The sequence below is a fragment of the Ovis aries genome, chromosome 16 (genome assembly GCF_016772045.2).
Source record: "Ovis aries strain OAR_USU_Benz2616 breed Rambouillet chromosome 16, ARS-UI_Ramb_v3.0, whole genome shotgun sequence".
Classification (NCBI taxonomy): domain Eukaryota; kingdom Metazoa; phylum Chordata; class Mammalia; order Artiodactyla; family Bovidae; genus Ovis; species Ovis aries.
Window position 1 is genome coordinate 11,513,979 of NC_056069.1, and position 24,812 is coordinate 11,538,790.

The 24,812-nt window shown below is 43.1% G+C and overlaps 1 protein-coding gene across 12 annotated transcripts in view; it reads right to left on the reverse strand.

The window, feature by feature from the left end:
- Nucleotides 1-406: 406 nt before the first annotated feature.
- PIK3R1 (phosphoinositide-3-kinase regulatory subunit 1) overlaps nucleotides 407-24,812 on the reverse strand; it is a 97,333-nt gene continuing 72,927 nt past the window's right edge. For 10 of the 12 annotated variants that reach the window (XM_042233720.2, XM_042233719.2, XM_060400337.1 and 7 more), the window contains 12 exons: nucleotides 21,929-22,060; nucleotides 20,966-21,167; nucleotides 20,662-20,741; nucleotides 9,040-9,142; nucleotides 8,411-8,509; nucleotides 8,112-8,292; nucleotides 7,717-7,842; nucleotides 6,861-7,003; nucleotides 6,478-6,654; nucleotides 6,311-6,379; nucleotides 5,438-5,608; nucleotides 407-4,565 (listed from right to left, as the gene is read on the reverse strand). In XM_042233720.2, the coding sequence (XP_042089654.1) occupies nucleotides 4,376-4,565; nucleotides 5,438-5,608; nucleotides 6,311-6,379; nucleotides 6,478-6,654; nucleotides 6,861-7,003; nucleotides 7,717-7,842; nucleotides 8,112-8,292; nucleotides 8,411-8,509; nucleotides 9,040-9,142; nucleotides 20,662-20,741; nucleotides 20,966-21,167; nucleotides 21,929-22,037 (1,650 nt within the window). In that variant the 5' untranslated portion in view covers nucleotides 22,038-22,060 and the 3' untranslated portion in view covers nucleotides 407-4,375. Of the gene's footprint in view, nucleotides 4,566-5,437; nucleotides 5,609-6,310; nucleotides 6,380-6,477; nucleotides 6,655-6,860; nucleotides 7,004-7,716; nucleotides 7,843-8,111; nucleotides 8,293-8,410; nucleotides 8,510-9,039; nucleotides 9,143-10,539; nucleotides 13,012-20,661; nucleotides 20,742-20,965; nucleotides 21,168-21,928; nucleotides 22,061-24,812 lie in introns of those variants that run through there. The other 2 variants (XM_004016920.4, XM_004016919.6) reach the window with 2 other exon arrangements.

A 24,812-nucleotide genomic window follows, 5' to 3' on the forward strand; every position in this document is an offset into this window, starting at 1 on the left:
GCCTCACAGGACCCCTGTGCTGTGGCTGGCCCACATATGCAGCCCGGAGAACAGAGGGACAAAGAGGTTACTTTCACCAACCAGTTTTTAAGAACGATTCTGCAGCTTTGGAGATGGATGGTGAATGGGAGAGATTGACAGTGATTACGTTTTCTTAGAGCAAGAGCAGTGCCTTGAAATGATGTTACCTAGAGCTATGTCTTTCCACCATTAAGGATATAGTGAAATGATGTAAATGACACTGACCCATTATTCACGTGACCACTCCTGTTTTTCTCACTGGACAAAAACGAGATAATGACAGTGTGGGGTGGGTGGGAGACTATAGGAGATGCAGCATCATTAACAGAAAGAGGAAGAGCGTTTAAAAAGTTCTTTGGTGATTGCTGAAATTTCAAACTATGACTTCAGTTTCAAAACAACCTTTATTCTGTTTGAAGACCTAATACAATGCATTAAAGCAACTTAAAACAACAAGACATAGCTCCATTGAATCTATAGCTTGAACCAATGTCAAGGAGGCACAGTCCCCCCGCCCCCCACCCCAGGTGCCTTGTAAAGGCAAAATTACAGCTGACCATGCCAACCTCCCTCTCGTCAAAAGACCACCTTTATTGTAACAATGTCATAGAAACAGATTTGTAAAAACATCGAACAGATCGTAGCTTTAAAAAATACACATATAAATGAGCTATTTTTGTTTTGCCTTTTTTTTTTTTTTTTTTAAATAGCAGCATCCTGGGCAGCTAATGCTCTCATGGTGACAAGCTCAATGTTAAGTTGGTTAGTGTTTCCAATGAACCCAATTCTGTTCATACTAGTCATTTACACTAGTAATTTAGATTTCTGAAAAATAAGAATTTGGCATTTCAGAACTTTGTCTCATGTGAGGCATTGTGCTATAAACTGCCCCTTTCTTAAATGACCCTAAACTCAAATTTCAGGGTCTGCTTTCCAACTGACTTGGATACCATGCATAGCAGAAGCACAGTTGTTAGAACCAGCAGAATTTTTCTCCCAAAAAGGAACATCAGTAGGACTTCCCAAACACGTTACTAGTTCATAACCAGCTATATGACAAAGCAATTGGTTCCGCACAGTGACAGCTCACATTAACACATTTGACTCGACACACTGAAAAGGAGGATTTCCAAGTTCAGTGAGCCACGTAGACCAGCTACCTAAAAGGAGTAACTTTTAAACAACAGAAAAAAAGCCAAAGAATTATGAACTTCTCACTCCACTTGCAAACAATTTTCACCTTTGTTAGGACAAAACAAAACAACTTCAAAGAAAAAAAACCCATACACATATACAAGAATTGTACTAGACATTGTCTCGTTATGTACTTGAACTCAACGACTGTGGATCTGTTTTGGCTGAAAGGTGTACTGGAAACAGTCCATGCACATATACATATATACATATATCAAGGGCCGTGAAGTCGTCAGAAGTTGCAAAAACAAGTTTTCTGCCTTTTCCACATGGTTGTGATTTTTCCCTTGTAATTTCAGGTCGCAGCACTCCCACTTCTACAGCCCCATCACAGCCTCTCTGCAGCTTAGCTTCTGGCTTTTACCTTTAGGATGCTACACCAGGTGGGGAAAATCAACACCCAATACATGTAAGCATGTATCAGGAATGCCTCTGCTGTATCCATTTATACTCATAAGCCACTCAGTGTTGTCGGATGAACGGTTGGACTCAAAGAACCCTGCTGGTCAAACATCTACAAAGACAGATGTGACGGCATGCTATACACTATCAATAAGGCGTCAGGCCAGAGGCATAGCATCCTAGGCAAGGTGTGAGACTCACTGTGATAGGAAATCATGAATTCTGCCTTTGCTGTTCAAAGAAAATTTATGCTCATGAGATGTAAAAATGAGGCAAGTGCCTAATACCATGCCATCTCGCAAAGTGTTGAAGCAAAAAATGTGAACAGAATGGTAGCTTTCCCACGAAATACTCCATCTCAGATATTTTAAAAATTAAATGAAAGTTACTTAATAATATACATGGATGTGCTATCAAAAAAGCAATAAACCTAGTTGATAAACTACTGTTAGCTAATGGCTGGGCTTCTGTATGACATGGAAGGATAGTTGTAAAGCAGACACTCCTAGACTAAAACTAGGGGAATCATCAATTGTCTGGAGATGAAAGGGAGATGGTCAGGTCAGTACAGTCAAGTTTGAGGACTGACAGTCTGGCTGTAAGACTGACTATTGCTCTTGATATGAGTAGCTTCATGTAAAAAGGAAAAAAAAAAATACATTCTAGTTAAGTCAGCTGCTGGACTGATCCTTTCAAAGGAACAACATTAAAAACAAAACAAAACCCCTTACCCCAGTAGTTGGAAGGAAAGAGAAACAAAGCTGTGGAGAATCTAATATTGAGCAAGAAGTACTGAAGTTGTAAGATTCCATTTTAATCTCCCCTTTATTCCTTCCAGTGCAGGTACAGTTCCCACTAAACTGAAAGGCTTTTACACACATAAGTTGGGGGCAGAGACCTCTTGCTCTTGCGGTAAGTTGGAAAGAATACTCTAACAATTCCTCCCTCTTCCCCACAGTGAAGTATAACACACACAATTATTTGGGTGAATGAGGACTGTTACTATGATGCCTACAATGGCCATGACTTCAACAAGCTCCCCACAATCAGGGCAGCAACGATGATGACCATGTGAGGCTTTCTGATCTAAGTTGAATGGAAAGCTAGGAAAATAGCAGATACCCGGATAAAAATATCTTTTTCAGGTCATGCTTTTTCTTAAAATGGATGTTGGCTGGTGGTTAATGGGTCGTCTAATGTTAAAGAGAGACAGGTTTTCTAAATGCAGCAATGATATTTTGAAATCAGTGTTTCCAACAAGGATGAACACTGCTCAAAGACCCTGCCTGCCTTCCTAAGAACTAGCGTTCCAGTAGGTTTGTAATTGTCATGAGGGCATAGTAAGTAGCAGATCAAAGTGGGAAGAGACTTCACTTTGCAGTGATCCGCTTCTCCGTAATCACAAGAAAGAGAAAGTGCATGCCACCTCGCCAACCCTCCCCCACCCCACTTGTACAACCCTTTGCTACATCCCCCTCCCCAGATTCAAGAAGTTCACAATTCTTTACGAAACAAACGTTGCCAGGTACCGTATCTTAAGTCTTGAAACAACATTGTTGAACTCAGCGATACTCTGTCATATTCATATATCTCTTTTTTTTTTTATTGAATAAAGCAGCTTTGAAGCTTATCAGGCACTGCCCAACAAAACATTTAGTCCAAAAAAAATCTGTTATGAACTTTTTAACCTTGGGCTAACAGCCAAGTACTCTGTACAAGAAAGACTGTAAAATATTTCATAGTTTTAATTCTGAAGCCATTTTTTTTTTAAACTGGCATCCTGTACATTTCTTTAAAAAAAAAAAGGAAATGAGTAACAAAATGAATATTAACAAAAAAATCAGGGACAGTATTTTCAAGCAACAAAAACTGGGGCAGGGGAAGCTTATTCTGAAGGTACATTTAAAACAGATAACAGTGAAAATTAAGAATTGCATAGCACTGTGAATTTAGCCTTCAGCACAACAAAACAGAAGCTATTTGGTATTGATACAAATCCATCTATTTGATAGTTAGTCATCCAATAGTATGTACAGATTTTATATACTAAATGTCATTTTGAAGTCCTGTTTTCAAAGCTCCATTTCTCTGTTGGCGGGTCTTCTTGGTTTGAGAATTTCAACAAAACACTTTCTGGCACTCTGCTACAACAGAATTTCCTATGAACGCACGGAGCAGACGTTCCCTCAAGTGTTCCCTGCGAGCTGAAGTGCCTTTCTGCTACATATCGGTTCATTTCGTTAGAAAATGAAATAATCCACAGTGCAGTGTGTCTGGGGGCCACCGTGCAGGGCAACACCCAGGCTGGACCGAGCGACCCCAGGCTCGGGCTCATCAGCCCGTCCCCGCTCTGGTCTCCAAGGTCCCAACTCTTGAGCTGGTAAAGCTTCTGAAAGCACGAACAAGCACCATGGTTAAAGGCCTCTTTGTCCCTGCACGCAGAGATTTTTGCATTTCTTTTTCTCTTTGTGTGTGGTTGTGGCTTTAAATTAAACCAGAAAAAAAAAAAAAACCCAAAACAGAAAGAGGGAAGAGAGGAAGGCTGACGAAGCACTCCAGACGAGGAACGGCGGCTGTCCGGTGCGTGGCCCTGCGGTGCGTCTTCCCTTCCTGCCGTGGGGTCGAAGGCTCGAGTCCCATCTGAAGACAGGCGGCTGGGTGTCCGCAGCTCAGTTCCCAGGTCAGGCTGCAGGGGAGCCCTGTGCTCGCCAGAGGCCTCGGGGAGTCGAGGGTGAGGAGCAGGCTGGAGGGTGGCCCTTCATCGCCTCTGCTGCGCGTACACCGGGTAGGCTAGTGTGACGTTCAGGGAGTCGTTGTGCTGCACGAGGGACGTGTGCTGGTAGTGGAGCACGAGCTCCTTGAGGGAGCTGTACAGGTTGTAGGGCTCGGCGAAGCCGTAGCCCGTGGCCGTCTTGTTGATGACGCAGTGCTTGACCTCACCGTCCACCCTGCATAGGGGAGAGAGCACACGGGCCTGCGTGAGCTAAGGGAAGAGCGTTGTGCAGACGTACACCCGATGCTGCCTGAGCTCTGGACTGGCGGCGCTGTCCCCGGGCTCCTTAGTGGCTGAGTGATTTGAGGAGGTAACCAGCTTCACTGAGCTGCTGGATGGTCATTTTGAGACGGGTCTGCAATTGTCCGCATACCTCTCTATCTACTCTAAATTCTCCTATTGCCTCGTCCTCATTCAAGAGCTTTTCCCCTCCTCCCTGCGGTAGTGGTCCTCTGCTTACATGGAGGGACATGATAGGCTGGAAAATACCTGAGAGCCTTTCCCTTCAGCAGGCCACTAACGTTAGTGACCCATCCTCTCCCCCTTCATGGTACTCCCCCGACTATGACAATAAACAAAGGAAGACGGGCCCTAGGAGGGAAGTGTCTTCTCTTGGGTGTACTGATGACAGGGACAGTGAGCAGAGCCCTTTCTCTTACCGTTTTAACCTGTCCCTGATGGGGACTTTACCTGGTGGTGGTACTTCCACATGAATCTCCTTAGATCCTAACTATCCGGAAGCCCCCAAACAGCAAGTATGGCTGTTTCCATTTTAAAGATGAAAACCAAAAGACTTCTCTTGATGAGACAGTTGCTGAACTGCCGCCCAGAGCCCCAGTTTTCCACCAGAAGAGCAGCTTTCTTTCTACTGGCCCTCTGAACAGATACTCCTACTTAGATGTTCAAATATTAGGCTTTATTTCCCCTTCTACACTATCGTAATGCTTGACAATTAGAACTTTTTCAAATCCTTGCCCCCAAGGTTGGCTGGCTGGAATACTTCCTTGAGGCGTTTCTCAAGACAGATAATTGGCTGGAGATACATACACCACAGAGCAGGCGTAGCAGCCCTGTTTACTGCTTTCCCGGACAAGAAAAGTGCCGTCTCGCTTCCCTCGCAACAGGTTTTCAGCTTTGTTTCGGTTGCTGCTTCCAACATTCCAAGTCTTCTCGTCATGGTGGGGCAAATCCTCATCATCTTCTACCAGTGAATATTGGCTGAAAAGTGGAAGAGGAGGTTTCTGAGTGAAGTGCACGTGGCGGCCACTCGCTGCCCCTCGCCTGCCTATCGCCTTGACTTACTTCCTGCCTCTGCTCTGAGCGACTCAGGCTGGCGGTCGCGGGGCTGACTCAACCAGCTCCTTGGGCCTGAGCTTCCTCATCGAGTTTAGCCTTCAACCCCCTGAACAAAGTTAGCAGCACTAAGTGAGACTCTTCCTGTTTTCAAGTCGGCAACTACGCTCAGCTACCTGGGCAGAGAGGACGGTATTAAACAATCCTGTTTGTCCAGTTTAGATCAGGAAATTGACTGACTAGGAGGAACGCCAATTTTTAAATAATTGAAACAGAAGGTATACATAAGCTTTAAAAATATACTAAACAGCAGTTGTCTCCCTCCCAACTCCCCTCTGACTGTTCCCAAAATATGTCGGGATTTTCCAGATGGTTCTGGGGGCTTCATTATGGACACAGCGTCACTTATTCCCCAGCCTATGGTGGGGGTAGGGAAGTGGTGCAGATAAATCTACATTCTCTTTTGCTAAATTTTCCTTTTTGAAAATTCTGGGTAATGAGACTGATGTATTTTCTCCTACAAGATAGTCCATTCCTCAACTTGCTCTGCAGACAAAGCAAATCGTGCATTTTCCTCAAAAGAAAAAAAACAGCCGTGCCCCCTCCCATCTGTACTTAAATACTTACTCTTCAGTGTTTTCATTGCCCAGCCACTCATTCAATTTCTTCTGCCGGACACCTTTCTGAGTCAACCACCTGGAAAAGAGTTTTAAAAAGAAAATGCATGAAGAACCTATGCTTTATTTTCGCAATCACCTGTCATGCACGGGCAGGACTCCACTTCCAGCACGTACATCAAGTATTGGTCTCTCGTCTTTCTTAGCTGAATGAGGTCTGGTTTGATGCTGTTCATGCGTTTGTCAATCTCACGATACTCAGCCGCCTGCTTCTTCAAGTCCTCTTCCAATCTCCTTCTGCTGTCGACAATTTCACTGATTCGAGACTTCAACTTTTCGTAATTATGCATAATCCTGTAGGCAAGAGAAATGCATCTGTAATTACCTGGAGAATCATGAAAGTTCCCCCAAGGTGTCGGTATTGATTCCCAGCAGGTTGCCTCAGGTAAAGAATGCTTTCTCTCCCTGTCATTTCAGAAATAGAGGTCACCTTTAGACAGCGTAAGAGAATCGTGGTGAGCTCAAGCACAAGGGCAATGAAGCCCTCCCAGGTCACCAACCTTTGGATTTCCGTCTCATTGCCTTCACGTTTGAACTTTTCTATGTATTCTTTGCTGTACCGCTCCTGGGTTTGGCACTGTTCTTCAAATATTTTTATGGTTTCATTAAATGCTTCAATAGCTGTTCTTTTCATTTGGATTTCCTGCAACACAAATTTTAATAAGACAAGGTCATTCCTTTCACAAAACAATTTCTTACAGCAAGACACGACTAGAGACAACTGATTGGCACTACTATCTGACACGTAAGTCCTGTGTTAGCAAGGGAGGACTCTAATTCATAAAGCTCCTTAAAATAGTATCAGAGAAGCACACGTTTCCTTTGGAGAATCTTCCCAGTCTATGGAAGATGATTGCTTGACACTTTGCTACACTTTTCCTCTTTTTTTAAAAACCATTCCGCTTTTATCAGCAGTTCCCGGCATCCTCTGGCCGTCCCAGATATGTGATGGCCTAGAGGAGATTAAGCCTCTCGGAAAACAAGGCAGTAAACACAGCCTCAACCTTTCCTTGCGGCAGGACCTACCTATCACGGTTAAATCCCCATTTCAGAGATTAGACAAGTCTATAGAACTTCCAGTTATTATTAGCTTTTACTCTAAAGAGAATTCTGCAATCAGCAATTATGTCAAATCAATTTATTATTCTGATACTTACAGGCTTTCTTTAAAAGGTTTAGAGATATAGTAAGTTAAGTACTAGAATAATCAACAATGATTCACAAATAAATGATCTCTCTCCTCTATTGCCAGAAAAGAATATTTTACAGTCTTTTTTGGAAGCTGACTATACCATGCACTTGATTCTAATAATTAAGAACTCTATAGTTTTAATGTGATTTTCACAGAAAACTCACCTGGGAAGTTCGGGTATAGTCTTCATATAATCTATCATATTCCCGACTTTTTTCTTGAAATTGAGTGTTATATTCATGTAATTTTTTCCCTACAGCTTCAATATTATCTTCTTTGACAACTTGATCCTGGAAGGATTATAGAGATTGGAAGAAAAAGGGAAAAATAAATTCAGTTGATAAGGTACTTTTAAATGACCATTGTTGGGAGGATTTTTCCACATCAGAAATTTTGTTACAGTACTTTATTGTTAAAGTATTTTATATACTTGTGATCACAAAATTACAGTTTGAAAGTTTTTTGAGTTTAATGACATGGAAATCATCTGCCTCAAAATATTTTCTAAGCAATAAAAGAATCCTTTACAAATATTATAATAACATGGGTATGTGATTACCTGTTGGTATTTGGATACTGGATAAAGTAATTTCACATCCAGTTTGGGATTATACTGAGCTAGAGATTCATTCCGGTAGTGGTTTATTAGTTCAACCACAGAGTTGAAGGTTAATGGGTCAGAGAAGCCATATTTCCCATCTCGGTGAAATATTTTGATTAATTTGTTATTTCCTCCTTTCCTGAAAAGGCAATATAAAAATAATGGCATTAGAATTCTCTTAAAAACAAACAAACAAACCCCAGTATGTTCTACTATCACCTTGAATATGCCAATTTTAGCCACGTGCCCTAACTCACCTTAGTGTAAGAGTGTAATCCCCATGCATTTTAGTAGATGCGTCTCGTACCAAAAAGGTCCCGTCAGCTGTATCTCGAAGTTTTTCATTCACTTCTTCCCTGAAGTGAAAAGAACATGAGACAATGCTCACCTCGAAGATTTGATGGTTCGTGAATTATGTTTTTTAAAGGCATTTTCAGAATTAACACCCCAGTCACTCTGAACAAATCAGCAGAGAAAATCATGATCCCCAAAAGGTTTCTTTATTTCCCTCAAAAAAAAAAAAAATGCTTAAACTAAAAATGCCACTTCATTATGTTTAACGTTAATTCTGAGAGTTTTTGTCTAATAAAGAGAGTGACTTTACACTCTGCCTTGAGGCACTGCCACTTCACCCTCCTGCCTCCCTGACATCTCTGTCAATAATGAACCTTCTCGGGTATTTAATTTCCTGCGGCATCCAGCACCCACAGCTCCCCAGAGCTCAGTGACCTCTATGGTCGTCTCTGGAAGGGAACCAACTATGCTTCATGCTTATGTTGGATGATATCCTAAAAATGGAATTTAGCAAGCTGGTGCTTTTGCTTTTCTTTCTCTTCCTCTAAACTCCCCAGCTCTGCTGAAAAACTCAGAGTCTCTATAGCCTTACCTCGAGATATCTCCCCAGTACCATTCAGCATCTTGTAAAGACATATTGTTATTCATACCGTTGTTGGCTACAGTAGTGGGTTTTGGTGGTTTGGGAGGCAGTGCTGTAGATGGAGGAGAAAGAAAAAGTTTTGCAATCCCAACTGTAAATAAACATTTAAAATTCTACCCAAGTTCCCTTAGATAAATAACATTTTCATGTAGAAAAGATTAGCTATGAAACACAGCAGTAATGTACAAGTCCATGAAACTTTTTTTTTAAATCAGAAATTTTTGACTACAGATTAAAATTTTAAAAAAGAGCTTAGAGACTAGCAAATAAAATGGGCTGGCCATGTAAATGAATTTCAAAGTAAATCCAGAGTCACAACATCTACTGTTAGGTTTGAGTTGTATTAAAGTTTCATATCTGGTCAAATCTAGCTAAAGTAAGAAACCACGAACAGAGTAGCAGGAGCAATCACATGGCTTGGTTTTAATTTCCTCCTCTTATTTAATTATAAAAGACAAATTTCCTTTCTGTCCTCCACAAATGCCGTTGCGGTAATAAAAAAGCTCATCTACACAGCAATATGTTTTAAGAGGAGGAATTGGGTTTCTCTAATCTTAGTATTTCAGGCACTGTTCTGCCAAATGCCACTTGAAGAGACTCCTCTGTGACCTCAATCTCTTTAGTATTCATGTTAATATTCTATTGGATAACTATGCTCTATATTATGCCAAGACTGATTAAAAACCATATCCCCTCTTCCTCAATGTCAAATCAGTATTCATATACCAACTGGTGACAAAAAAAAGACTGCAGTATTTCTGAATTTCTTAATTGGGAGGAAGGCTGAAATAATTGAGAAAGTAAAATAAGTCTAGGATATCTTGCTAAATTCTAAGTCACAAGTTTTAAAGCACCACAGTTACATTTTAAGCAAAAATTATTTCAGTAGTCTAGCAGGTATATCTTATAATGCCTGAGACTCAATAATGGAAAGCCAACTTCTCTCACTGCAGTATCTTAAAAGAGAGAACAGACAAAGTCTCAACATTTGATTCAGAATAGTTTCAAGGCACCAAGAACTGAGTTGCAATCACTGCTACATTTGACATGCTTTCTAAAGTACCGAGTGTTATCACTGCAAAGTACCACACTGTTCTCAACCACTGTCAGAAAAGAAGCACCAAGGATGCAGCCTTTTAATTAAAGGAACAATACACAACAATATAACCCAAATAGCAAATGAGCTCGAGTGACAAAAGATACAGGTGAAAAACTGGAATCCAATTTATATCCATTCAACTAAGAATAAGCATTTACCCAACACAGCCTGACCTGCTTGCTTCCACAGGCAGTCAAACCATTTGTTTCATTTTCACACTGTGAGCAAACTCATTAAATTAGAACAAATTAATAAAAACGGGCATCCAAAGAGGAGCTGTTAATAGCAGTTGTCAAAAAAATTAAATGCCACAACATTAACCAGTTCTCTAAAGAATACTGCAGTATTACCTGGTGGATCCATTTCTATATAAAACATCAAGTCTGTGCCACAATTTATATCTGTCTTAGCATATTCTAAATCCAGGTCTTCCATATTCCAAACAGTGTTGTACATTTGTGCGAGAGTTTCCTTGGCTGAGCTCAGTTATAAGAAAAGAGTCCGGCTTTCTTTGTAATGGTGTCTTGGAATTCATTTTAAAACCTATAAGGGGCTGCACTGTAACCTATGACATCACACACCCCAGCCAATCAAGTCACAAAAATGTCACCAGACCACTCCTGCTTCATCATTTCTCTTCCCTACCAGCCTTAACACAGCCCCGACCTCACGAAGATCCTACATTTGACAGAGCTGCAATGTGTAAACGCTCTTCGTTTCAAAAAGGTGTTTAATCTGACTGTTCTTCTTGAGCCGTGAGTTTTCTAATTCCTTTTTTATTGCTCCTTGCAGCATGGTATGCTCCACTGTTGGCAGGCTGACAAAAGCTGATATGCAGCCGCACGTAGCTCCCCCCTCTGCCGCCTCCCCCTAGTGCATCTGGGTTTATAGATAGCCTGATCATGTCTTGGTTTAAAAATCTTACAAAGGCATCCAAATGGTATACTTAAGATATGTTTTACAGTCCTAAAATGCCTCCGATATATATTAAGAGCAAGAAGGATCAAAAACTCTCTGGATATTTCATGCATTCAGAACTTACACACTGGCACAAATGTACTACATTAGAAAGCACAATTAAAAGAAAATGTAGAGGCAAAAATCTCTATTAAACACGGCAGCTGAAACTAGACTTTATAGAATATGGAATGCACCCCCCCCCCAAAAAAAACAGGCCATATATCAGAATGCAGAGTACAGGCAGAGTTATCTTTGCAAAGTATTTCTCACTGATGAGCCCATCTTCAGATTTACTGTGCTAAATACTGCTTGAGGGGGTGGGTGATGTAATCACTTGGGGGGTGGGTACTTTTTTTCTCCCCTTCCATCTCAAATGCCTCACTTTGGAGAGAAATATTATTATTCCTTCTTAGCAGTATTTAATATAAAGAAATCAACTCCCCTATAAATCTAAATGCTAGTTCTTCTATAATGAGCAGGGAAGAAGGAAGAAAAGGTTTCCCTCACCCATGGTAAATGTAGCTAATTTAAAAAACTACAGTGGGCTGTGTGATCTGCGTACGTGTGCCTGTCACATATTTCTGTCACAATTTAAAGAACACAGAAGCCCTTGAAATTTATTCTTAGAAGTTCTGTCAAATTTGGAATCATAAAATATATAGAAATAGAAAAGGCAAGGCAGTCTCTGAGCACTGCTCACGTGTCCCTCTTCCAGCTTATTTCATTTTCCCACTAAGGAGGAAGGCAGATGCATCCTACACCCTCCCACCCTCTCTCACTCACATGCTCTCTTTGCTTAAAGCTTTAGTAACCCGAAATGCAAAGAAATGGTAAAAGTGATGGTGGGGGTGGGGGGGGGATAAGCCCTCAGAAAAGATTCAGGGAAAAAAATTTTTTTTGAGTTTAATAAAAATGTTGACCCAAGTCCTCCCAGCAGCTACGGACAGCGCGACAGCCCCAAGGGCTTCCCCCACCCCATGCCTTTGGACGCACTTGGTGCAAGCCTGTCCTGCCGCCGGAGCCCATGTGCAAACAGACCCGGGAGGAGGGCAGGGAGACAGGTGACTTTTCACGTCTCTCCCAGGCCTGGCCAGACCCCAACTTCCAGACCAGCACTTGGTAACTACCGTCCCTCCCCATTTCCAACCGGAACCCCATCTTTCCCTCACACTGTCCCAAGGACATGGGGGAGTGGTTCCCCTAATCTCTCATCTGTCCTCCTCATGCAGTGCTTACTGTCGCTCCCTCTCTCCCTGGGACACACACACACACACACAAACTGTAGAAATGAACCTTCCAAAAGAGTCCCCCCAAAACTGTGCAAAAGCCAAGGGACAGAACAGTGCACAAATGAAAGGCAACTTACTTTGCAGGTTATGCATTTCAACGGTTTCCCTTGGAAATGCTTGTATCCGGCAATGGAAAAAAAAAAAAAAAAAATCCCCAAACCGATTCCTCCAGCCAGGCGGCGCAGGACCCCGGGACTCGTCCGCCCGCGGCAGCGCCGCTCAGCGCCTGCAGCCCGCGCAGAAGCCGGCCGCCCGGGGTCGGGGCTCCGCCGGCGAGAGAAGGAGCCGGGGCGCTTGCACGTCCCTCTCAGATAAAGATCGCGGCTTCATGATTAACTCGGGCAGGTTCAAATATTTGCTGAGCTAGGGATTTCGGGTGGGGGAGGGGAGCCCAAGTCCAAGTTGTCATCATCGGCTAACAAGTGGCCAGTGCCAGCCCGGGTCCTCCTCCTCCTCCTCCTCCTTTTCCTCCTCGCCGAGGAAGTGAGAAGGCCATTGTCAGGGGGCCTAAAATAGGTTCTCCACAGGCTGCGGCGGCAGTGCGGCTCGCAGGCTCGCAGGCTCGCGGGGCTCAAGTGGCCACAGCGCAGCGAGGCACTAGGCGCTGCCAAACACAGGAAGTGGCTGAGCTAGTTCAGCAAAAAATAGAATCAAAGCCTTGCTTGTAAAGGCCTGAACCTCTCTCAGAAGGGCCCAGAACACCGTGCCTCGCTCGCGTCCACCTCCTCCCACGCACCAGCACAGACAACCCTGCAGGTGTCACGGGGAGCCCCCAGGGGAGCCCCCCAGCAGGGAACAGGGTTACAAACTGGTCCACAGGAGGAGGCTCCTAGGGAAGAGTGACTGCATGCCCACAGTAAGTGCCATAGTATTAAAGATACACTCAGATAAAAACTGTACTCTGCAGCTATTTGTATGGAGTCAATTTCAACTCCAGTTAAAATGGCCATAAAAATGCATACTCTACAGGGAGCAAAGAGTAGGAGGGCAAGGAGGTGGCACCCCATGCTAGAGGATTCTTTTCTCTTTACTTGATAAAAGTTGCAAGGAACCAAACTTAGGACCCTTGGCTTCTATTAAAAAAACAAACCTAAAATTCGGCCAAAGAAAATTTTCACTCACGTCAGCACAGATGGCTTTACTGTTATCTCAAGAACCTTAACCGAATGTAAAATCATAGAATCACTAGCTTGAAAACCAGAGCAAAATTCAGAGATCACTTTAAGGAATTCCCTCCTACTATAACACACACACGTTTGAAAACCAGAACACTTGCTAGAAGGTGAAAACAAAATTTAGAGATCACTTCAAGCAATTCCCTCCTACCACACACACACACACACACGCCTGGAAACCAGAACACTCGCTTGAAAACCAGAACAAAGTTTAGAGATCACTTCAAGCAATTCCCTCGTACAACACACACACACTCTTCTGACCCAGAGTGAAGTGGTTTGCATAAGATTATAGCACTAGTCCTAAACTCTTTTTTGGTCCTAAACTCCTTTTTCTCCACCCACTGGCCCTGCTCTTTACTTCCCTCTGCCAGAGAAAGTAAAAATTAACAAGTGAAACTGAAGTTAATTTCTTTCAAGCCACATGCAAAAAACCTCACACCTAGAACAAAACTGACTTTTTTTTTGTTTCCTATTTTTAATTTTTTAAAAAAGCTGCCTTCTACTTATCTTCGAAGAAACATGCATTCTGTGATACTCTTAGACTCTATATGAGAAGGTGACATGCAATGTCAAAGGTCATATGCAATGATAAAGGAAGATCTAAGTGCTGACCCAGAGTCCAAAAGGGAGGAACCAGCTTCAGAATTATTGCAATATCTGGGAAATGCTGCCAAACTCACAACGAGAGTGATTTTACAAGCTCTTCTTTGGTGCAATTGATAGAATATGAAGCACCTACTTTTCCAATGGGGGAAAAATTGGTCTATATGTGAATTTCCTAGCTCCTGCCAACTGATTACAGACATACGGTTAGTTCAGAGAATACCCTTGCATCCTGAGTTGCATAATCTTGCCCTACCTAAAAAAAAAAAAAAAAAAAAAAAAAGAAAAAGTCTTTCTAAAGCTTGGGAATCTTGGAAACATCAGTAACTTGGGCATATCTGTCTGGATTCACAGGATGTGTCATGTCAAAACCTTTTAAGATTAAAATGTTCTCTAGTCCAACAGTCTGTTTCCCGTGTCAGAAGAAAATTATCCATGGGGAAATAGCACACTACTTATAGAAGATCTTTAAAAAGATTTGAAAACTTTGCTTCACATTTCTCACAGTATGTACAACCATCTACCACAGAGGTTCTATTAATTACTCAAATTATGAGAAGAGTCTCTCCCCATTCAATTTTAGTCAACTTAGGAATCTGCAAAACACATGCTGTTTATTAGTTTAAAAAGGGAGCCCTCTGCTGGTAGAACAGAATCAGTAACTTCGGCTCCAGAGAAAACTTGCTGTGTATTTCACTCATCTCCCACTGTGTTCAAAAGTTCACACACAAAAAAATAACTGCCCGACTGTCTTTTAATCTATATGACTCACTAAGAAAAAAACTAATAAATGCACAGATGTCATAACAACCTTGGAAATATTTCACACATGCCTGCTAAACTCTTGTAAGAAAACTTATAATTTCTGAAACCCAGAGATTTCAGAAATCTGGGTTTCCACAATAGAAAACTTACTCAATTGAAAACTAACTTTACCTTCCAGATTCTTCAAAACTCTAAGTCTTAAGACTTTCCCCTTCCTCAAAGTTTTGTAAAACTCATTTCAGAGGCAGAATAGGCCATGTGGCACTTCTCAGCAGGTGTGAGCTAGTCAGGAAAAGGTTTCTTAATTGTTAACATAGTGTGAAAGTTCCACACTGAACGCTGAATCTCTTACGTGCCAATCACCACTGAGTTGCCAGTGCTCCACAGGCAGCTTTCAACCTGCACAGCTTCCTAAATGGTTTTGTGGGCCACAGTTTATGAACAAAAGCCCATTTGAGAAACAAAAAAGGGCACTGAGAAAAAAAATAAATGAACCCAAATCTTCTTTTAAGGGTTCAACTAATGCCTCTTTTCTTAATTTCAACTTAAGACAATTTAGAGTAGAAGGGCCTTTCAGGGTGATACCAGTTCTCCAGTCCACAGCCAGGGCTCTTCATGACCCTACACTAAGAAAAATGTCCATTTGAGTTTATATATAAACTCAGGTTTACAGATGCACCAAAGTTATACGTTCTATAGAGTATCGGAAAAGGTGTGCCCACTGCTTAGCAGAAAAAAAAAAAAAAAAGAGCCCCTTCACAATTTCCCTCTCAGCTGCCCCTTGAGACAAAGAAGGCTGCACTGTGAAAACAAAAGTAAACGTGAGCCACAGCCTCCAAGACATGCTCCTGCTGTTCAGAGCACAAATAAACTTCCTATTTTTTGTCAAAACCGAGCACGCCTGGCCTGTTTACTCCTACCCATCTATTAAACACACAGTTTTTTCAAGGTTTCATTTCTCACCTTCGAAACAAGCCTCTAATGTCAGACCACATTTTAAACCCAATAAAAAATAAATCAGAGAAAAGTAAAACTCTTTGAAAGTCATTTCCCTCTGGCTTAGTGCTTGCTTTAGTCTTGGTTGCAAACCAAGCCCAGAGCATTTAAAACAAGATTTATGAATCAGGCTCTTCAGGATAAATGTTTTGCAATGCACCAGTGGTTAAAAATTAACTCTGACAGGTGTAGAAGGGCAAGGGGGAGAAAGAAAGTCATTTATTTTCCCTCTGGGCTTGAGGGTGCAATATTAGACTTCAATTATGCTACATTAATATTCCTGAATATATCCGTGAAATCTGAAATATGTCAATACACTTATAATGGGTTTCATTCAAAGGCACCCTGTGTTAAATAGCCCTTGTTTTACCTTAGCTGCCCTATAGAAATCTGCTTTAGCAACCTAAGGATCAAGTAGGGTAAACATAACACAAAGTGATTCAAGAAAACCTGCTGCTCTGCTTTAACCATTTTTGACTTTTAGTAACAAAGAGAAGAGCAAACTGTCAAACCAAGTTCTAAGAACATACTAGGTGCCTACTCTTTCAAACCTTAGTTTCCCTCCCTACAGGGGAGAAGCCTTACTTCACAGGTGTGCTGGTTGCATTAAATGGGTTGGTGTGTAGGAGTTCTCCGACAGTAGGGAACTTTATCAAAGAATTTTTAAAAATTTTACTTGGCGGATTACTATGCTATGCCCAGTTCTATGCTAGAAAGAGCCGAAAAGAAGGCTTTGTCCTTGAGAAATGTAGCTGAGCAGATGAAATGAACAGAACACTACTGAACAGCTAAATATAAAACAGGACGAGGGACCTGAGGACATAAATGTACTGAATGGGTCAAAACCCTGCACATCCAGCAGGGGAGAAGCTCCCTGGGTGCCAAAGAAGAGGATGGCACTGTCAGCGGCTGCTGGGCACTGATACATTGTGCACAGTGACTTAAGGGCACCAGGGCAAGGTGGCGGAGGAGGGCTGGTCCTGAGATCCAGGCACCTCTACTCACGCGGCTGCACACAGAGCTGAGGGCATCAGCCCTCCAAGCAGTGCGCCCACGGGGCAGCAACTGCCCAGAGAGTGTCCTTTTCATATCCCCTCCAGCTTTCCGGTGGGGAGAACCGCCTGCTAGGATTTGGACAGCATTAACCAGGAAGCCGGCTTGAGGAGACGGAGCTGAGCACGAGGCCAGCTCTGGCAGGGTCTCAAACACTAGAGCTGACAGGAGGACATTAAAGACACACTATATTGTCACGAGCTTCAGTCTGCCTCACCTTTAATTCTCATAACCATCCCAGGAGAGAGGCATTATTCCCATTTCACAGACTGGAAAACAGTTAGCAAAGGCTGAATGAAGGTCTTGGCCATGAAGCCAGCAAGGAAGCAGCAAGAATTGGAATTCAAACACCCGGATCTATCTGACTCATCCTCTTCTCTCCATTGCACGATGTATGAAGCACGACGGAGCAACTTGGAGCCTGATCTCAAAAGCTGTAACAGTTGCACTGTGGCTGTTCCCTATATGTGATCCATGGGCACAAACGTCACCTATTTTTAATGTATTACTTGCTGGAAACTTCAGAGGACTTTTTGACTGGACACTAACAGCAGCCCTGTTGCCAGTGAAAATTCCCAAAGTCCAGGCGGCAGACAGAGCCGCAGGCTGGTGTCCTGAGCCAGGCCCCCTGCTGCAGACCCAGCCCTGGCTCACACTGGTTGGGGTGGCCCCAGGTGAAACCATCAAGCTCTATGGCCTTCAGGTACAAGCGAAGAGCTGGACAATACTTTCAGCTCTAAAGCAACGCTTTGGATGATGCTGTCACTTAAAAGTATTTACTGCTTTTTCAAACCTGGTAAAAATATCAAGCCGTTATTTTTATCCTTTACAATTTATTTTGAATAAATCTTTGAAACTCTTTCAATGAAATGCTATTTCTTCTTCTCCCTTTCAAGTTGTACCTATTCTTCAAAGCCCGTTTCAAGTTCTGTGTTTTTCCCTAAGAGTTTTTTTCTGTCTATTCAATTACCCTAAAAAGTCACCAATCACATCTCTCAAATTCTTTTTATACTTCCAATACACTCCCTCCCACCTAGAATTTAATGAGATGCTATGTGCTGATGGGTCTTATTTGAATTGACACGGTGCCTCACACATCATTAGTTCTGTCTTTCATTTCCAGCTCTAACTGGTAACAACTAGAAAAGGTATCTGTTTGCCCCATAATAGTCTTGCTTGTCCTCCACCCCCCAAATATCATTCAGGCATTCATTTCTATTCACGATAATAAAGTTACTGCAAATGAATGATTTATGACTGTTCCCTGGAGGTGCGCCAGTGTTGTTCTTCCCAGCCCCATGGGACGAGCACGTGTCAGGGTAATGATGAGAGACTCCAGGAAAACATCACGTTCCTACCAAGCCAAGGAAGTCAGTTCTCTAACCCGGGGTGCCCTGCTAATCATCTACACTGGAGCCATTCCTGAATACAAAGGTGTGGATGATGAGATACTCTCCTGGGGTGGGTGGGCTATTTTCACCAGTGAGAGGCAATGAAGCAACAAGTTAATTCCAAAGGTTCCATATGATTTCCAGAATCACATGAGAGATATCACACAAATGGGGAAATGCCTCCAACTTGGGTTTAAAAATTAATTGGATGCAATTTGGGGGGGAGAGGCTGCATGAGTTCTGGGATAGTCGAGGAAATGTTCAAAGCTATCAATCATTTTCAACACAGCTGATAGAACAAATCCACCCTTGAAATTGGCACACTAAATTCTTAGCAGAAAGATGTAGGTAGGGTCCATGACACAGCAAGCAGTCTTGAGCATGCATGATGAAAAACAGTTACAGAGCAAGCTTTTCTTGGGTGGAATTAGGCTGAAACTAAGAAAGACATTTAGCCGGTTTACATCAGAAGCAGAAGCATCAAACTCCACCACTGATTCTAGTATACCCCGTGCAGTACAAATGCTTGAAAACTCTCATGGAATGAAATCGTTTGTGGGTCTCCGTCAAGCCGGGTCTGGCTTTTCACTTCCATGTTTTCCCCTCTTCTCCGGAGCAGGGTGGGGCGCTGAGAGGACTAGGAACCCCCGCTTTCCTTGCAAGCTGGGCACAGCTCTCCCTGTCTCTGAGATGGACCTCCACAAGAATCAGGAGGAAATGAAAGATGGCAGCTCGATGCTTTGACCCAGGGTCCTGTCCTGTTCCTGCTGGTCCTCTTCCTCTCCACCCTGTGATCGGCCTAGAGGGGGTGGGCTATAAACAGCGCTAGTGCCATGGTCACACCGGCCCACCCCCGCCCCTCAGAGCACTGCTAACCTGTCACTGCATCATTTCCTACTGAGCCCAAAGGCAGCCTCTGAACACCAGCTCAGAGCTCCCTAACCATTTTCGAGTGATCTGAGCAGTCACACAGATGAAACTTTTCGGCCGACCCCAAAGTTGGGGCCTGCAGCCCCAGGACTACAGGCCAGGACTACACACCTGGGCCATACCTGTTAACATTCTCTGATGCAGTGGACCTACAATCCAGGATATCCCTGTTATATATCCTCCTTGCTGGGATCTGGAACATTCGGAATGGACCAGGCTTGCCTTATGGACTGTTTCTGCTACAGCTTTCACCTGTGGATCCCATATTTTGGGTCTGTCCATAGAAGTCCTGCCCAATACCTGCGTCATGAATGGTTACCTATCCCATCCTTTAGGTGGGTTTTAAGTTGAGGCCTTCCCCTTTCTGTCCACCCAGCTCAGATACAACTAAGCCTGGCTATGTAACATCCTTAAAAAAATGTATGCACACACACGCACAACACAGCATACCAATGTATGGCTGATAACCGGGTTCCCATTGCTCGCTCATACAGAGATGAGTTTGGTAATCCGCATGAGTTACTTGTAATAAGCAACAAATTCATGATGTTTTAATTAAATTCAAGACATAAACTCAGACTACAAGCCATATTACTGGTCCTGAAACCTCTCACCTCACTTCTAGGGCCCTCCTCACCATTTCTAAATGACCAGTTCACTTTTAATCAGTACACAGCAAAACAAGGTTGTTTAGACTTTCCACAGTAGAAGAGAAATACATCAGTTTAGATAAAATCCACTGCTAGTTCCATCTGCATTTCCCACTTTGTTAAAAGGCTAACTGAATGCCAAGCTGCTTTCACAGAAGTGTATGGCTTGCTCTAACTTGTTGCAGTCGACCCCTATTTTCATACTGCTTGCATTACTAAAAATGTTTATTTTGACAAGACATTTCTTAGCCTACCTATTTCCAAAAAACACATTCCAAAATACTTTAAATTACATAGTAATTATAAACTCCCTACTTTATATGTATTAGAAAGAAAAACAGAAATGTCAACAAGTAAAATGAACGCCATAATTTATGCAACAACCAGAAGCATCAAGTTGAAGGGGTTGGGGGAGCATTCCCAACAACCCTCATCTAAAACCAAGATCATGGAAAATCCACAAATTCAAAAGCCACATAATACTGATTATATATGTAGCACCCAGATATTTTTTTCTTTAAATCATAAAGTAACATGTTATTATGAATCTCAATTTCACGAGAAACTTATGCTACTTCAAAGGAGGTTGAAAGCCACCATTTATCAGGCTCTAAAAATTGAACAGTGAGGAAATTTTAAAAGTTCAGAAGGCATTACCTGGTGCAGGCTGGCGTTCATTCCATTCGGTGGAGATTAAGATTTCTATAATTTTTATGAGGTGTTCAGTATTCTCAGAACTACAAAAAAAAAAAAAAACAGAGAGAGAGAGAGAGAGAGAGGTCTGTTAGAAAGCTTGTTGCCTAAACAACAAACTCATTTTCATTTCTGCACATCCAGGTGACTCTGTCTGATGGAAGTGTGCAAAAGCATTTGTGAACTAATATCTTTAAAAGCCTAATGACCCACCACCTTAGGACTACCCTCATCACCCCCAAATCCAGGTTTCTCTTCTATCACTCACCTTGCTGCTGGGAATCTGAAAAGCAGAGGGCTGAAGAGTTCAGAAAGTACTCTTGCATTCAAAAGATTTTTGCTGGACGTTTGAGAGAGCTTGAAGAAATGTTTTAGCAAATACTGTAGCGTGAGCCAGTACTGATGAGGTATGCTGGGCGACCTAATGAGCTTCTTCAACAGCTGGATGTATTCTTCAGAACTCTGCACTTCTGTGAGTAAAAACAAAAAAGCAAGGAAAAGACTAAGAGACTGTTGGTAGCTATCAGTGACTAAACGCCTAGATATCCGTTCTAGCTACAGAGAAGTCGTTTAAAACGAAGGCACCAGAATCAGCAGAGTATGTTTGCTCTTCTCATTAGAAAAGGCATTATGAGAAAGTTGAAATCTCACGTCAAATGGAAACACAAGAAACTCTTGGTGTGCAGAACCCAGGAGGTTCTGGGTGTGCTGCCTTCTGTGGGCCAACTTCAAGTGTGATTGGCTAACTTGGAGGAGCAGCAGATAAATATCGCAGGTTTTAACTGTGAAGGTTACGAACCACAATTTCCTGTCCCCAGAGCACTTTGACTGAGCATTAGCTCCTGAAACAGAGTCTTCTTCCCTGAACTCATGTTCTACTGGAGGAAGGTAATGGGAACATCCCCAGCCCCTCAGTCCTAGCCCAGTTCCCTGAGTCCAGTGATGATGCTTGGCACTGTGAGGCATTCTCTGATGTAGTGAGCCTTAAAATACCGACAAAGGGTTCACGATTAGCCAAATTCAGCATGGGGATGCAAATGAGAACGTGAGTCTTCTACTGGATACCCTGGAAGGGAGAGAGTTTGTGCTGATGGGACGGGGGTGGGGTGGGCGAGGAAAGAGTCTCACTAACATTTTCTAAGCAATCTCTCTTTATATGCAGCACTTGAGTTTACAAGTCCATCCACATCTCAACATATGTTCAAGGAGGCTCTCAGAAGAGACAACATACCTGGGGCTAAAGAAATCAGTTCACTGGAAACGGCCACCGGAATGACAGGATTCGGTAAGTCCAGGAGATAGCGTTTGAAGGCGTCAGCTAAAACGTGCACATCGAACATCTCCAGGTCCAAGGAGGCGGCGTCTGTTGATAGACATGTGCAACAACAACAACAAAAATCAGACCTGTTATGCACTGTTTGGGGCGATTTTCTCAACGTGCAACTTAAATGTGACGTGTGAAAGGAAGCAGGATGAAGACAAATGGAAGACGCCTGAGCATTTATTGGCAGTGTTTCTCTCAGGGGCTGTGCATGGCATTTCAAACGGAGCATTTCTCCTCGTGCAGGTCTGTCGCCCACACTGTAAGCATTCAGCATGAAGGCCCCTGCCCCTGCCCGCGGTGCCAGAACACATTCCCAGACTTCAGGGCAACAGAAGACAGAGCCTCTGCTGTGGGCTGAATTGAGTCCCCTGCAACTCCTATGTCAAAGCCCCGACTCCCAGCACCCCCACATACAAATGTATTTGGAGACAGGGCCTTTGAAGAGGTGTTTAAAATAAAAGGGGCCATTGGAGTGAGCCCTAGTCAACTGGACTGGCATTATAAAAGGAGAGAATTTAGACAGAGACACAGCAAAGGGGCACGCAGAGGACACGCCCCACGAGGACACAGCAAGGAAGCGGCCGCCTGGAAGCCAGGAAGCAGCCACACCTGCCAGGCTGCGACTTCGAGCCTCCAGGACGGTGAGAAAATAGACTTCTGTGTTTTAAACCATCCAGTCTATGGAATTTTGCTATGGCAGCCCTGGCAAACTACTGCAGCCCATAACATCATTTGCAAATACGTTCTGGAGATGGGGGTTCTGCTGCCCCGGTGGAGGGTTCTAAGGATGCTGAATCACATAGTAAAACCTTCCTGAAATCCCAATGAGGAAACATGAAATGCAATCCTGTCCCCAGATTTCCTAAAATCTGAGTTGTTCAGTGTCAGTATCAATTTAACCCAAGAGAGTACAGACTGATTGATTTAACAGCAAGCGATTACAGAATTTTAGTAATCTCAAGAATAGCCATAAAAAAAATGTGAACATCCTTAGAATGTTTCTCCCTAGTACTGACAGAGTATTCTGATAAAGGTATTATGAATTAAACCTGTGGGCACCGAACTATCTCGAAAGAAATATAAGATGTGCAATCTGTCCAGTAAATCCTTCATCTGGAAAAGAGGTCAGGCAATTCAACCCTGGGCTGATGTGAATCACAGCTGCTCTGTGAGTACCTGGGGTATAATGAGGCATACAGCCCAGTGGGAAGAAGTGCTGCTGGGGGCTGGAAGAACCACAGTCACTGCTGAAGGACGCACACTAGTGATGGGAAAGACGACTCAAGAACAATTATCTGGGGACTCGTGTACTCAGTGGAGAACAGGGAAGCTGAGGAGCACAATGCTACATCTTTAAACAGCTTTTTTTCATTGAAAAAAAATTTGTGTAGAGGGTAACTGCTCTACACTGTTGTGTCAGTTTCTGCTTACAGCAACGTGAATCAGCTATTAAGCATACACGATGATAGCTCAGCTGGTGAAGAATCCGCAGGAGACCCTGGTTCAATTCCTGGATTGGGAAGATCCCCTGGAGGAGGGATAGGCTACCGACTCCAGTATTCTGGCCTGGCGAATTCCATGGACTGTATATTCCATGGGGTTGCAAAGAGTCGGACACGACTGAGCGACTTTCACTTTCATACATTTATCGCCTCCCTCCCACCCCCATCCTACCCTTCTAGGTCATCACAGAGGACCAACTGAGCTCCCGTGCCATACAGCAGCTTCCCGCTGACTGCTTTACACATGGCAGTTTATGTACGTCAGCCCTACTCTCTGTCCACCTGCTCCTTCCCCCGCTGCCACGTGTCCACAAGTCAGTTCTCTACGTCCGCGTCTCTATTCCTGCCCTGCAAACAGGTTCATCAGTACCATTTTTCTAGATTCCGTATATTTTCATTAATACACGATATTTGTTAAACAGCTTTATTAACTCGGCATTCAAGTCAGTCAGAAAGGAGCACTGCTGAAGTGCGGATACCGCTTTTGGTAACCTGGATTCCAAGACAGTTAGAAACTAACTCGGAGAAGTAACTTAACTAGGAGACTGATGGGACGGGGTGGTGGCCTAGGAGAGGAGAAGAGAGAAGCGAAGTTCACTCGGAGACGTTCAGCTTGAGAAGGAGAAGCAGCATCCTGGATGCTCATGAACCAGGTGTGATACTGTATAAAGCACTCAAGTGGAGCTGGAAGCTACCAGAGTTCCTTGTACACATTGTCATCATAAGCCAAACCTGTCTCACCAGCTAGGAAGATCTTATGAAAGATAATCATATAATATCTTAAAGCTCAGAGATATCCATCTGGTAGCGAATACGGATAGGAAAAGAACGAAAAGGTGGAGAAGCAAGGGGTTAAACCACTTAAATGTCCCACAAAGAAGAAACCAGGTACATATCACATCTTTAGTTAAGTGTGGGGAAGGGCAAGACTAGGTCTCTGCATAAAGGATCCATGTGGAAAGTAATACAACTAGTCTGACTGTCAAAATTGTGTGTGCATCCCTGCTGGAGCATTCCATAGCTGCTGGCCATCGCCCCCCCGCCCCCCGCAATCAAATCACCTGTATACTCCATTTAATATTACTTTGCCCAGAAAATTCATCTTTCTTAATTTGCTCATCCTAAACAGAGTAATAAACCATTTTCGCAATGAGGTATAAACTTTAAGATGCTAAATATTCCCCAGGTCCTTCCCTCAGGCAGGCTATCTGCTGCCTTCTCTGTGCAGGAGCAGGGCTGATAAGCCATCCCTCTACTGGGACACTTCCCACTATGGTAATTACGAGTCT